We start from the raw sequence: 15,722 nt of genomic DNA, 5'->3' as shown, positions 1-15,722 counted from the left end.
ATCACCAGAATATTAAGAATCATAAACCCACAAAAACATGACCCACCAGACAACCTGCCCAAACAAACGGCAAGGTATAGATCAATGAGCTCAGTCCCATTACTAGATATCCCCTGCATATGGGTGGGTAATCGCTTGTTATGGATTACCATAGACTTAGTTCTTGGAGTCGCTCCTCCCTTTTGACTAAGACTACTTCCCCTCCTCTGGGAAGGATTACTACAAGACATGGATGTGTCTGTAGGAAATGTTGCCCTAGAAGAGCATTTGTGAGGTCAGACCTTAATGTTGGACATGAGTGGGCCCGGCTCGCCAACCCTTGGGTGTTGGATGTGGTTGAGGTCAGGACCTTGTGCCAGTCATCTTCTTCCAGAACAAACTCCTCCAACCATGGCAGGGAAGGATTTCAGAGAAGACACTTATTGGACACTATGAAAATAATATAAAATATCTTAAACCTATAAGAACTGACTCCAGGTCGGGGTCACCACATATGGAACTATGAACATCTCAGGCCACAACCTCTCCAGGATACAATCATTGAGAATTATTCCTCTTAGCATTGTGGGATGGGGTGAATGATCGTGTTTTCTTGCTCAGCCCATGCTTGATATCTATGGAGACATTTTTCTCAAGAAAAAATATTTATTTCAGTGAGAGATAGAAAAATATATTGATTAGTTACTCAATTATCTCAGTAGGAAGAATGGACGTCAGAAAATACTAAAATCAAACAATGTGAACAAAACGACTTCAAAATTAACAGAAAATTGCTTGTAATATCAAAAGTTACAATATACAGTATCATTAGGGAGTCATGGTGACTCAGTGGTCAGCATTGTTGGTGGCTCAGTGCTCAGTGTTGTTAGTGACTCAGTGGTCAGCATTGTTGGTGGCTCAGTTCTCAGTGTTGTTGGTGGCTCCGTGCTCAGAGTTGTTGGTGGCTCAGTGCTCAGTTTTGTTGGTGGCTCAGTGGTTATCATTGTTGGTGGCTCAGTGGTCAGCATTGTTGGTGACTCACTGGTTAGCATTGTTGGTGGCTCAGTGCTCAGTGTTGTTAGTGGCTCAGTGGTCAGCATTGTTGGTGGCTCAGTGCTCAGTGTTGTTGGTGGCTCAGTGGTTATCATTGTTGGTGGCTCAGTGCTCAGTGTTGTTGGGTGCTCAGTGGTCAGCATTGTTGGTGGCTCACTGGTTAGTACTGTTGGTGGCTCAGTGCTCAGTGTTGTTGGTGGCTCAGTGGTTATCATTGTTGGTGGCTCACTGGTTAGTACTTTTGGTGGCTCAGTGCTCAGTGTTGTTGGTGGCTCAGTGGTTAGCATTGTTGGTGGCTCAGTGCTCAGTGTTGTTGGGGCTCAGTGCTCAGTGTTGTTGGTGGCTCACTGGTTAGTACTGTTGGTGGCTCAGTGGGTAGCAGGTTAGCCTAGCAGCGCTAGGTTTGACCATCTGCACGGATGCATACAGTTTGTTCTCCCTGTGTTTACATGAGTTTAATGAGAAATCCCGACATTACTCCTGCCCAAATACAAGATTTCTTAAAGTTTCCATCTCTTATTATAAACACAGATATGTTTAGTAGAGAAATGTGAATGTATACAAGCTCACACACTGAGGACACATTGTTATACATATATACATCTAAGTCAGTGGGGCTTTGGAGCGTCGTATACATGACCAGAGTCAGCTCGTTCTTTGCTCTCCAGTGAGCCGTATTCTCAGAGTTGCTCCTGTTTCCATTCCTGAAGACTTGGTGACCTCCCTTCCATTGTTGTGTCCTTAGACCTGATATACCTTTCAGGCATTGGCAGCCACTGAGACAATGATTGTGGTGGTGACGCGAGGATGTGAGAAGAGGAAATGGCCGGATAGGCTAAAGCTTCAACATCTGATCTCAATATTAATCCGGACACAATAATTATGGAAAAACATTATCAAAAATTTGAAAAAAAAATCCATTATTTTTCATGAGCAACAAATTCTTCTACAAAATATATGAACCACTCTACGTCTGATCTCTCTGGTCTTTACCCCGTAGATGATCGGGTTCATCATTGGTGGGAATAGGACATAGAGATTGGCCACCAGGATGTGGATCTTTAATGGAACATATTTATGGCCGACTCTATGGGCAATGAATGAGAAGAAGGCCGGAGAGTAGAAGAGGATGATGACGCAGATATGAGACACACAGGTGTTGAAGGCCTTGAGACGAGCCTCTGAGGACTTCAGTCTTAGAACTGCCCTGATAATGACCACATAGGATATGACTATGAGGATCAGATCTACACCAGAAGCAGAACTGGCTATGATAAGCCCATACACCACATTGACTAGTATGTCGGCAGTAGCCAGTCTGGCCATGGACATGTGCTCACAATACGTGTGCTCGATCACAATGTTACCTTCATACGGTAATCTGTACAATAGATAAACAAATGGACTAATGATACAAAAACTTCTAATAAGAGCAACAATGACTATCTTCTTTATGAGTGACCCAGTAAACGTGGATGTGTATGTTAAAGGGTGGCAAATGGCGCGGTATCGATCATAGGCCATGCTCACCAAGATGGCGGACTCTGTCCCAAAGTTGAAATGTATGGCAAATGTTTGAGCAAGACAACCATTAAAGGAGATTGCATGAGAGTCAAACCAGAAGATGCAGAGAGTCTTGGGCACAGTGGTGGAGCTCAGGAGGATGTCACAGGAGGCCAACATCATCAGGAACAGGTACATGGGCTGCTGGAGGGACTTATTTGTTCCAATGACAAAGATCAAGATGGAGTTTCCAACTAGAGACATAAGATACATGATACAGAATGGGATGGAGATCAGGAGATGTAATGCTTCAAGACCAGGGATTCCCATCAGCAGGAAATAGTCCGGGTGGAAGACGCTCGTATTAAACCTACGAACATGTAGTTCTATCATTCTGATATCCTATGAGGGAAAGGTATGAGAATATCAGGACTCTATAATACATAGTGTATGACACTGTCAGGGCTCCTAGGACTATATATATCTATAATACATAGTGTATGACACTGTCAGGGCTCCTAGGACTATATATATCTATAATACATAGTGTATGACACTGTCAGGGCTCCTAGGACTATATATATATCTATAATACATAGTGTATGACACTGTCAGGGCTCCTAGGACTATATATATATCTATAATACATAGTGTATGACACTGTCAGGGCTCCTAGGACTATATATCTATAAAATATAGAATGGAGACCAACACGACCCCAGTAACTACAGAGGGATCTGCGTCAGCAGCACGCTGGGGAAACTGTTCAACAGCATCATCAATAACAGAATCCTCACCTTCCTCACACAACACGGGGTCCTCAGCAAGAGCCAAGCAGGGTTCATGCCAAACCACCGCACCACAGATCATATCTACAATCTGCACAGCCTCATCAAGCGCCAAAATATATATGCTTCGTGAAGAAGGTGTTCGACTCAGAGCTCCTACACCAGAAACCAGTGCAGTGTGAAGATGAACAAGAAAAGGACAGCAGATTTCCAGCAGGCCCGAGGGGTTAGACAGGGCTGTAGCCTGAGCCCAACGCTCTTCCACATCTATATCAATGAACTGGCTACAGTCCTGGAGACCTCAAAAACCCCAGGCCTCACCCTGAATGATCGCAAGGTGAAGTTCCTGCTATACGCTAACAACCTCCTGCCTCTGTTCCCCACCGATAGAGGCCTCCAAGACAACCTAGCAATACTGGAAAAATTCAGCACCACATGGGCCTTACCCATCAACCAGAAGAAGACCAAAGTCAAAGTATTTCAGAAGAAGGGCCACAATAAAGCCTCCACCACCCCACAATTCACACTGAACGGCTCCACACTGGAGAAAACCAACAGCTACACCTACCTGGGGCTGGAGCTCAGCCAATCAGAAAGCTTCAAAGCAGCAATAGAAACCCTGAAAGCAAAAGCCTGCAGAACCTTCTACGCCATCAGAAGACAACTGTACCACCTCAAACCACTGGTCAGGGTCTGGCTGAAGATATTTGATGCAGTCATCTCCCCGATCCTTCTCTATGGCAGTGAGGTTTGGGGCCCAGCCACCTACCCAGACCAGTCAAAGTGGGATTCTAGCCCAACAGAGAACTTCCACCTGAAGTTCTGCAAATACCTGCTCCATGTCCATCGCAACACCTCCAACATGGCCTGCAGGGCAGAGCTAGGCAGACTCCCCCTATGGCTCACCATACAGAAGAGGGTGCTATCATTCTGGACACACATACAGGGCAGCAGCCCTGGCTCTTACCACCACCAAGCCTGGCTAAGCCACAGAGCCCTGAGCGAACCCAATGCCCCCCAAACGAGCGTCAGCCATCTGCCAAGCCAAAACCCCCAACATGCCCTGAACAAGGCTTAAATAAAGGGGGTGATAGAGAGTTTCAGAGAGCGGTACATCGAGGAATGGAGAAATGCAATAAATAACCCCAAGAAACTCACCGTGTACCAATCCCTACAAAGGGACTACACCATGGCCACCTACCTGGAGAGAATACGCCACCCCAAACACAGACAGACCCTGAGCCGGTACAGACTGAGCGCCCACAACCTAGAGGTAGAGACGGGGCGATACAGGCAGATGTACAAGCCACGGGAGAACAGACTATGCCAGCACTGTGACCAGGGGGCCCTAGAAGACCAGACCCACTTCCTGCTACACTGCACCAAATACTCAGCTCTAAAAATGGTTAACAAAAGAGCTCTGACACTGAAAGGGTGACCTGCCCAGTTTCATAGTGTGCCTATGACATCATCACTGTGACCTCTCCACCCACCACCTATGATAGGGAGGCAGGGGATGATAACAAAAGTCCGCGAGGTCATGTAGCCCATGCATTCTTCCTATTCTCTGCTGTTATTTCTTACGTTATTTGTGGCGATGTCCATTTTCCTCAATTTGTTCAAGATGTTTCGGTTTCTTTAGAAGTTTGTGAGAATTTCAAATCTCGTCATTTACAATCCAATTTACTTATCTCCATATAAATATCAAGAGTATCAACAATGAGAATATCTGGGCTCACCTCTTACTGGGAGATCCTATAACTAAGGACATGGAGAACATTCAAGTTCAAAGCGCAGACTTCTTCAGTGCTAGAAGACTGGACCACCATTGAGATCTGTGGAGAAGTTGGAGGGAATCACAAGAGGAAATCTGGATAGAATCTGAACTGGGAAAAGATTTCGGGAAATCCACAAGATATGTTTAAGAACAAAGTGAAGAACCCACCAAAGTTACAACAACTACAATGAAACCTCCCAAAAGACGACTGCTTGAGGAAACCTTATCTAGACCAGTTTTTCCTCAATAGATCCTTCAGATCTCTGAGTATAATAAGTGGAGGGGCAACAAAACAGGGATATTTACTGTAACTTTCCTGGTCACCCTTACGGTGTCCAACACATGGTGTCCTCTTCTGGACTCTGGCTGACATCATGCACCCCAAAGTCACAGCTATGGTGTGATTGGGCCTCAATGGGGTCATGATGTCAGGTCAAAGCATGTGACATCTGCCAGAGGTTGGAGGAGGATGCTGGAGTATTGGCAGATCCCATGAGGATGACCAGGAGAAGGGACGTAAGGTTAGTATACCCCCCGGGACCTCCACTTATCATACTCTGGGGTCTCAAGAGGACCCCAATAAGTTTGGATGAATTATGCTAAACCCGAAACTTTATGGAATATTTTGGGTCTGGTTTGGTTCTAACTGCCTCACCCTTAGTCATATCCTGTACTGATTGACGTCTCTGTGGATGGAAGCTCAGAAACATTTGGTCTTCATATTATTAGTAGCATTTTTTCAGCAATTCTCAGGGACCCTCACCCAATACTCAGAGCAGAGGTAATCCTTAGAGTAGATCACCAATGTCAAACTTGATTGGGACTGAGAATCTAGCATGTCTTCTACAAAACATATGGGTATGTGCTAGTTCCGGACCTGTTTGCCGGCAGTGCGGAGAGTCCGGCTCCTGCCGATCTGATAATGACTTATCCTAAGGAGATGTAATTATAACATTCACACCCGAGTCTGCTGACGAACAAGAATATCACTGCTAAGTCTCCTCTATAGATGAGGTTCTTAGTCCACACTTTGATCAGATTGTGAGAGCCCATCTGCCAAATAGGAGGCAACGTTTTCAGATGGGACCCTACACTACAAAGACTTCCCTCTCTAGACCTGGACCTAGGACCACCAGATACATTCAGGGATAGGTCATCAATATTAAAGTAATGAACCCCTTTACTAATGGTCAGATATCATCAATGTGGCTACAAAGAAGCGATGGAGAATGTCCGATCCTAAGATAGATCAGTTTACTATATAACAAATACATGGAAAACAGAACAAACCTCTTGAGGGCGACTCTCATCAGTTACAGATGCGGCACAACACATGATATTTTGTAGCCGTCTCTTTATAATATAAGATTGGCATAAAAAGTAACAAATTACCTTAATAAAGGGCAAGTTGTAGAAATCGGTAAAACACAATTACTAGTGAAATGCATTATGGGAGCTGTTCATAGCACAGAGGACGGGAACAAGGGGTTAAGTGACGAAGCGTCATGGAGGATCAGTGTGTGTGAATAAGGCCTGATGAATGAAACCCCTACAGTAAATATGTCCTCCTACTCGCTGTCCGCTCACATTATGACTTTGTCCCCAGTTTGGTTGTTTTTGGTTCTTTAGGTTTCATTTCTAATCTGAATTTTATTTTGTGATAATGAACAAAGTGGAATTGATTAATGAGATCCCCGGCAGTGTCCAACAGGGCAGATACTCACCGGCACAGAGCGGAGTGACCTGGAGGAGGAGGCGAGAGCTTAGATACCTGAGGGCGAGACGTCTCATTTATATCCTGAGTATGAAGAACCTTCAGGAGCAGAATATCCACCAGGGAGCCAGAGAGGAAATAATAAGAGATGTGCAAAATATTAACCCTCAATGTGATCAGTCACTGGTAATCTGATAGGGTCTATACTATCCCAACATGGACAATCTTATACAATTCATGATATTCTTACAACAATGTTGTCTGAATTTTAGAAAAATCTCAGAATCTCTGAAACTTGTAGGATTTGCTTTGGAGGAATCACTAAAAATCATGGCCACTATTTTACAAATAGAAGAACTACATGGCCATGGGCTGGGTGACTTCCCCATAATGTCTTACAGGTATCCCTCAGACAATCCAGAGGATCTATAGATGTCAGGTCACTATAAAACATCTGCAACACTCAGGAGGGCCAGGACTGATGTCACGGGTAGTATGTCCGATGTGACTGGCTTGTAGAATGACCCTTCATCCCAAATGTGCACAAAGTCTTTTTGATGACCCCGACTACCCGCCCCCACGTGGTACCTGATAATGATAACCTGGCTGGCTGTGGTGAAATATATATACACTCACCGGCCACTTTATTAGGTGCACCATGCTAGTAACGGGTTGGACCCCATTTTGCCTTCAGAACTGCCTCAATTCTTCGTGGCATAGATTCAACGAGGTGCTGGAAGCATTCCTCAGAGATTTTGGTCCATATTGACATGATGGCATCACACAGTTGCAGTCGCAGATTTGTCGGCTGCACATCCATGATGCGAATCTCCCGTTCCACCACATCCCAAAGATGCTCCTCTATTGGATTGAGATCTGGTGACTGTGGAGGCCATTGGAGTACAGTGAACTCATTGTCATGTTCAAGAAACCAGTCTGAGATGATTCCAGCTTTATGACATGGCATTGCATTATCCTGCTGAAAGTAGCCATCAGATGTTGGGTACATTGTGGTCATAAAGGGATGGACATGGTCAGCAACAATACTCAGGTAGGCTTTGGCGTTGCAACGATGCTCAATTGGTACCAAGGGGCCCAAAGAGTGCCAAGAAAATATTCCCCACACCATGACACCACCACCGCCAGCCTGAACCGTTGATACAAGGTAGGATGGATCCATGCTTTCATGTTGTTGACGCCAAATTCTGACCCTACCATCCGAATGTCGCAGCAGAAATCGAGACTCATCAGACCAGGCAACGTTTTTCCAATCTTCAATTGTCCAATTTCGATGAGCTTGTGCAAATTGTAGCCTCAGTTTCCTGTCCTTAGCTGAAAGGATTGGCACCCGGTGTGGTCTTCTGCTGCTGTAGCCCATCTGCCTCAAAGTTCGACGTACTGTGCGGCGTTCAGAGATGCTCTTCTGGCTACCTTGGTTGTAACGGGTGGCTATTTGAGTCACTGTTGCCTTTCTATCAGCTCGAACCTGTCTGGCCATTCTCCTCTGACCTCTGGCATCAACAACGCATTTCCGCCCACAGAACTGCCGCTCACTGGATGTTTTTTCTTTTTCGGACCATTCTCTGTAAACCCTAGAGATGGTTGTGCGTGAAAATCCCAGTAGATCAGCAGTTTCTGAAATACTCAGACCAGCCCTTCTGGCACCAACAACCATGCCACGTTCAAAGGCACTCAAATCACCTTTCTTCCCCATACTGATGCTCGGTTTGAACTGCAGGAGATTGTCTTGACCATGTCTACATGCCGAAATGCACTGAGTTGCCGCCATGTGATTGGCTGATTAGAAATTAAGTGTTAACGAGCAGTTGGACAGGTCTACCTAATAAAGTGGCCGGTGACTGTATATATATATATATATATATATATATTATATAGGAAGGAATGGGGAGATACCTCTTTACTACATATGCAGATGTCCATACCATCTCGGTCTGCAAGGACTATTAAAGGGAATGGGACGAGCAGTACTGGGACATTACACATCCAAGACAGGATACACTGCCATGTTGTGGGCATGTAGATAGGGTAGAGGACCTAAGGCAGAGAACACAGATATGCTGTCATGGCGGTAGTATCAGTGCATTTCATCGATAGAAGTACAGAACGGACAGCAGCACCGCACCTCCCATGAGGCGACCTGAAGCGACCACTTCAGGCGGCGCTATGCCAGGGCCCCGGGGAGGGCGGCATTTTTGCTGACCTAAGCCAGTCCAGGACAAACTGTCCTGGACTGGCTTATGGTCACCGCCACTGAGCGGTGGATTGGGGAGGCCGCTGGAGCAGCGCTGCTCCAGAGGCCGCCCCTCATGCTCAGGCAGAGAGCAGGTCCTCTCCGTGCCTGCTCTCTGCCTGCTAAAGACGCTCGCTCCGCCCCACCCCTATGCTCCGCCCCGCCCCCTCCGCCCCACCCCCTCCTCCATTGGGGGTGACTTTTTTACGTCCGCCTCAGGCAGCAGAAACCCATGGTTTACCCCTGACGGACAGGTAGCTTTACAGTAAATTTATAGGGATAGATTTGAGAGAAAGAAGGGGTCAGTCAGTGTCAGGTAGGCACAAGCAGCCATGGAGTGGTGTTGCTGCTATAATAGGATGAGACACGTGCTGAAACTGCTGAACACCGGCTTAAAGTCACAGTGTCACTGCCAGATGATAATAGAGCCCTGTACTCCACAATCTCATCTGTTTACTGTAAAATTTTATGACATTGCCAACTGCAGCCACAACCAACTATGGCAGCTCCTACTACAACTAGCTGTCACCTGCACTCTTTCTGGTGGTGGTAGATGACGCAGAACGGGGGTTTCTTTCTTCTACATCAATCCAGCCTTGGTCACCTCAATCGTTAACAGATATTTTGATGAAACAGAAAGAAATTCTTTAGAATTTGTGACCAAATTCTACTAAAATCTTTGATTGAACAAAAATTGCAGAGGTAGTAGTGTAGTCTATGGCTGGTGAACCAGTTATGGGGCTCGTAGTGCTCCGACATGGGACACTTTGACCTGCTCACTACTATGCTGTGGAGGAGAACAAGAGCATAGCCGGGTCCACTGTAATCTGATGGCGAAGATGCTGTGGCCGTGTGGCCTCAGGTGGACAAACCTGATGAGTTCTAGAAAAGGAAGAAGTGCAATAATATTTCTGGAAGAAGGAAAGAGGGAGGTGGGAGGTTTATCTAAAGACTAAACTCATAAAGACCCAAAAATTACACTTTTATTTAAAAAACTAAAACTAAAACACGTGTGTACCCCAAATATACAGAGGGCTATGGTAAAACAGAGAACCCAATGAACCCCAACACCCCCTATATTGCATCATTCAAGGCTATTAATAAAAATGAGCAGGTAAACAAAGTCACATCAACACTACCCTGTAAAAGTGTCACAATACAATCCCGGAGCAGATCGAAACATCTCTTCAGGTATATAAGGCACAATTGATTCATCAAACACTTACCCCTATAGTAGCCTGGACAGTTGCACCATGCGTGGCAATATACGCAAAGGATTGTCGGTGCAAAACCTTCATGGCCTACAGTATAAACCTTCTCAGACGCAGATCTCTTGCAGACTGCCGCAGATTTTCCTTGCATTCATTTTACCCTTTACCTTCCCATGTTCCCCAGGACACAGTGCAGAGTAACTGCACCGCAAGAAAAACTGCATTACCAGGACGTTGTTTCATCTCTATGAGGAGCTTCCATATCCAGGTGTAGTTATACTACAACTAGTGGAAACACCCGGACTGCACAACAGTCACCTCCATGATACTAAATACGTGACATATGGGAACCAAGCCTCTCCAAGGATTTAGACACCTTAATAAAGGGGGTAAATACTTATGCAAGCCATTGTCGCTTATTGTTGACACACAAGAAAGCATGGACAAGTTTGATGGAGGTGAAAGCTTTATTTATATAGAGATAATACGCATCACATTTATTTTATAATAAACTATAAGAATTTACAGCTTGGATATTAAAGAAGGGAGTAAAAAGAAGACTAGACCAAGAAATAAACCTTGGCCAGAGATGACCTGATCACCGTCACTATGTGGGAGTAGTGTATCTGGTAGAATCATATCGGTTACACATAATCTTACTTCTATTGGTCAATTCTGATAAATGTATAATGATTTCCAGATGTCCTTGGACTGAGGCTCTTGCTCTCTGTTTCTTGCTTTCACACGTTCTCACCGTACGTTATGGTAATTCTGATTGGAAGCGACATCCTAAAGGCATCATTCCCATTACATGAAAATTCTGAATTATAAAGGGGGGAGGGGGGGGCTTACTGTGAAATAAAGAAATTGGTGGAAGATCATTTAGAAGACATCACACATGCTGCAGAATCCTGGGTTTATTGTCTTCCTAGATAGTATATTAAGTTTTACCCCAGAAGGGTGCTTAAGAATTGAAAGTTTATAGACAATGAGAGAAAGTGAGATAGACAATAAGGTGACATCTATAGTTTGGGTATCATAACTAAATTCTATCACAGCAAGGCTGGCCGCCATTGAATAGCAGGGGGTGGGGCTTAACAATCAGACCTAATAAATACAGAGCCCAGCTAGGGAAGCTCCTGCTGCAGCTGGTTGTCTTGTAGCCAGATACAGGACAGAGGAAGAGGTGGGGCCATAGGGGGCTCCTGGGCTATAGAGACAACAACTCTGTATATCTCTCTCTGATAAATAGGACCATATGGAATCAGAATAACAGTTGGGATCTTTTTCTATATTGCTGTGCATTTTTTTACATTTATATTTTACATATATATCTTTACACGGAGGTTTTCTCAGATTATAAAATCATCTGGTTTTTTTTTTCAAAAACACTTGTGGCTGTTCCTGGTATTGCAGTTGATCTATATTTGAATCAATATCAGATACAACTCATAGACAAGCATCAGGGATATTAAAAAAGAAAAAAATATCAGATCCATTCGTCTACAGCTGGACAAGCCTTTAGGCTAAGGCCCTATTTTGCGGAATCGCTTTTTGTTTTGTTGCAGATTTCGGTGCGGTTTTTGAGTTAAAGGGGCTCTATCAGCAAAATCATGCTGCTAGAGCCCCACATATGCGTGAATAGCCTTTAAAAAGGCTATTCAGGCACCGTAAAAGTTAAATTAAACTACCCCCCCGTTTTAAAATAATAACTTAAAAAAGAATGTTCTCTACTTACGGAATGTGCACCCTGGGCGGGCATTCCGGATGTGTCTTCATCTTCTTCCCCGCCTCTTCTTCCTCTGACGTCTTCGGGTCCCGTCCTCCTCCGGCGCTTGCTCGCGGACGCTGATAAAAAAAAAATAACCCGGGCGCATGGGCAGTAGCACGCGGCTTCTACTACGGCTACTGCGCATGCGCCCGGGCTATTTTTTTTTCTTCAGTGTCCGCCAGCAAGCGCCGGAGGAGGACGGGACCCGAAGACGTCAGAGGAAGAAGAGGCGGGGAAGAAGATGAAGACACATCCGGAATGCCCGCCCAGGGTGCACATTCCGTAAGTAGAGAACATTCTTTTTTAAGTTATTATTTTAAAACGGGGGGGTAGTTTATTTTAACTTTTACAGTGCCTGAATAGCCTTTTTAAAGGCTATTCACGCATATGTGGGGCTCTAGCAGCATGATTTTGCTGATAGAGCCCCTTTAAAGACAAAAATGGCAACAAAAAGAATGAGAAATATAAAGGAAACTTCTTATACTTCTGCTCAGTCCACTCCTGGCTAGGGTTGAGGCGATCTTGAGTTTTCAGGGTTGTTTTTAAAATCCGATTTCAAATCATTTTCCATTCAAACCCGATCCCGATCCCAATTCCGATCCTAATGCAAATCAATGGGATTTTTTTTTAATGATCAAAGATTGGATTTTAAAAACGACCCTATTCAATACACAGCAATTGAAGCTTTCAATTTTTGGACTCCACGCTGTGTAGTGATTAAAAAAATCCGCCGGCTACTTAGTCCTCCCTGGTGTCCACTTACCTGCACAGATCCGCTGCCGCTCCCCATTCTTCTCACTCCTCTTCTCTCTCCTTCACATGCCTTCAGAGTGCCTGCCTCCCAGGCTAGTGTTAGAGATGCTGTGAGTAGGCGGGGCTTGTTGTGACTTAGGAGAATGTGGGCGGGGAGTCATGAGTGCATCACTGATGTCTCCCCTCCCAGTACCCGCCCACACTCTCCTGATCCACAAGCCCCGCTTACTCCCAGCATCTCTAACACTAGCCTGGGAGGCGGGGACGCGCACGGCTCTCTGAAGGCATGTGAAAGAGAAAGAAGAGGAGCAAGAAGAACGGGGAGCGGCAGTGCTTCTCTGCAGGTAAGTTGAGCGATCAGTATCGGAATTCCATTCCTGATCTTTCTTAGGCGGGATTGAAACCCGATCACGATCGTGAAATTTACTCTATCGCCGATCAGGATCTGATCTTTTCCGATCCCGATCGCTCAACCCTACTCCCAGCTTTAGCTAAAAAAAATTCAGCAAAATCTGCAACAAGTAAAGCTGCATTTCCACAATGTGGGGCCTCAGCCTTAATTATTTTTTTCACTTCAATTTTATTAATCTTTGTAGATCTTAATATCTCACTGGTCTACAATACCATAAAAATGCCCTTAAAGGTTTGTCTGACATTTTTGATAACTTCACTATAGACAATGAAAGACATAAATTTAAGTACAAAAACAAAATTCCTCACTTTAGAATGTTGCACCATTATAGCAGCGTTGCTCCCTCCCCTGCCGTTCCAGTAGTGGTGATGTCACGTTACGTGACCAATGCAACCAGTCACTTTCTTCAGCACTGACCTGTCATTCATGCACATGTAACCACTATTTGGTGTGGGATAAACAGGACATCATCTCTTCTGGACCAGTATGGACTGGGAATGGTATGAATGGGACTACTGGAACTGCGGGACATTCGAAGGTGAGTTTACTCCTATTCTTCTACCCTTTCTAGCCTACAGTGATTTAAAATGTTGACTACTCATTTAAACTAGAGATAAATACAAAAAAAAAAAATCCAAGAATTTCCAAATTTCTAGTATTTCAAAGGCTGATCCCAATATTAATAAAAATACATTCACCGTGGAAGAATGCTAGGAAAAATTTGAAAACAATAATTCTCCATTACTTCCAATCTGCAAAAAATTCTCTGCAGAACATCTGAATCACCCTGCTTCTAATCTCTCTTGTCTTTACCCCGTAGATGATCGGGTTCATCATTGGTGGGAATAGGACATAGAGATTGGCCACCAGAATGTGGATCTTTAATGGAACATATTTATGGCCGACTCTATGGGCAATGAATGAGAAGAAGGCCGGAGAGTAGAAGAGGATGATGACGCAGATATGAGACACACATGTGTTGAAGGCCTTGAGACGAGCTTCTGAGGACTTCAGTCTTAGAACTGCCCTGATAATGACCACATAGGATATGACTATGAGGATCAGATCTACACCAGAAATAAAACTGGCTATGATAAGCCCATATATCACATTGACCAGTATGTCGGCAGTAGCCAGTCTGGCCATGGACATGTGCTCACAATACGTGTGCTCGATCACAATGTTACCTTCATACGGTAATCTATTCAGTAAAAAGACAAATGGAAGTACCACACAAAAATTTCTAAAGAGGGCACCTATGGCTATCTTCCTTATGAAGGATCCAGTGAGGGTGGTTGTATACATTAAAGGGTGGCAAATGGCGCAGTATCGATCATAGGCCATGCTGGCCAAAATGGCGGACTCCATCCCAAAGTTGAAATGTATGGCAAATGTTTGGATAAGACAACCATTAAAGGAGATTGCATGAGAGTCAAACCAGAAGATGCAGAGTCTTGGGCACAGTGGTGGAGCTCAGGAGGACGTCACAGGAGGCCAACATCATCAGGAACAGGTACATGGGCTCGTGAAGGGTCTCGTTTGTGCCAATGACAAAGATCAAGATGGAGTTTCCAAGTAGTGACATAAGATACATGATACAGAATGGGATGGAGAGCAGGAGATGAGAGCTCTCGAGACCAGGGATTCCCTTCAGGAGGAAGTAGTCCGGGTGGAAGATGCTGGTGTTTGACATTTATACATGGAACGTTATCCTTCTGGTGTCCTGTAATGGAAGAATATGCTGAGTGTCTCCTGAAACATTAACATAATATAATAAGATACTTCCAAGGGAGGAAACATAAGGAACATTAAGATATGATGGGTGGAATAAGACAGGCAGAGAAATAACAATAGGCGCCAATTTACTATCTGAGATATCGAAAAGAAAGAGGCCAAGAATAAGCTTCAGTCCGGCCATCTCAGCTCCACAAGGCTGGACATTATTATAGACAGTGAAAATCTAGGAGCTCCCTGATCTGATAGACTAACTATAACCGATGCCAGAAATCTATGGCCAGTCCATTACTGGTGTAGAATTGTTATCAGGGGCACTAACAGGCACAAGAATTTCTAAGCGTACGGATGTAAGGATCGCCAGTCTGAATAAATTCCTTCCACCATAGAGGACCCAAGAAGGAAACTTCAAAAAACAGCCACAGAACCAGCGTGAATGAATATTAACGAACTGTGCCCATGTAATATCTTGGCTCACCTGTAACTGAGGAAGTCCTATCACCAAGGACAACTGAGAACATTGAGAAGAATCTTCTTCAACCTTAGAAGAATGGGCCACCACTGAGGTCTACACTGTGGAGAAGTCAGAGGTTATCGCAGGCTGAAATCTGGATAGAATCTGAACTACGAGAAGAATGTAAGAGAATCGGCAACTAATAGAGTGTCAGAGTAGAGTAAGATACCCACCAAATGTGATGCTGGCAGTGCCATGAGCCAGAGTCCTCCCAATCAGATATTAATGACCCATCCTAAGGATAAAACATATCTTGGTATTG

The 15,722-nt window shown here is 44.6% G+C and overlaps 1 protein-coding gene and 1 pseudogene across 1 annotated transcript; both read right to left on the bottom strand.

Moving 5' to 3' along the window:
* Positions 1-1,959: 1,959 nt before the first annotated feature.
* LOC142194247 (olfactory receptor 52Z1P-like) lies at positions 1,960-2,880 on the bottom strand. The gene has a single exon (XM_075263263.1). It carries the CDS (start codon positions 2,863-2,865, stop codon positions 1,960-1,962), a length of 906 nt encoding a protein of 301 aa, XP_075119364.1. The 5' UTR covers positions 2,866-2,880.
* Positions 2,881-5,888: 3,008 nt separating this feature from the next.
* Positions 5,889-14,905, bottom strand: LOC142194246 (olfactory receptor 52Z1P-like; annotated as a pseudogene).
* Between the last annotated feature and the right edge of the window lie 817 nt (positions 14,906-15,722).

The sequence above is a fragment of the Leptodactylus fuscus genome, chromosome 2, assembly GCF_031893055.1.
Source record: "Leptodactylus fuscus isolate aLepFus1 chromosome 2, aLepFus1.hap2, whole genome shotgun sequence".
Classification (NCBI taxonomy): Eukaryota; Metazoa; Chordata; class Amphibia; order Anura; family Leptodactylidae; genus Leptodactylus; species Leptodactylus fuscus.
Note: the sequence above shows the minus strand (reverse complement) of the source record. Positions and strands in the feature narration are given on the sequence as shown.

Excerpts from the sequence above, each read along its gene's own strand:
- LOC142194247 (XM_075263263.1), bottom strand. The coding sequence starts at position 2,865 with ATGGGAATCCCTGGTCTTGAAGCATTACATCTCCTGATCTCCATCCCA.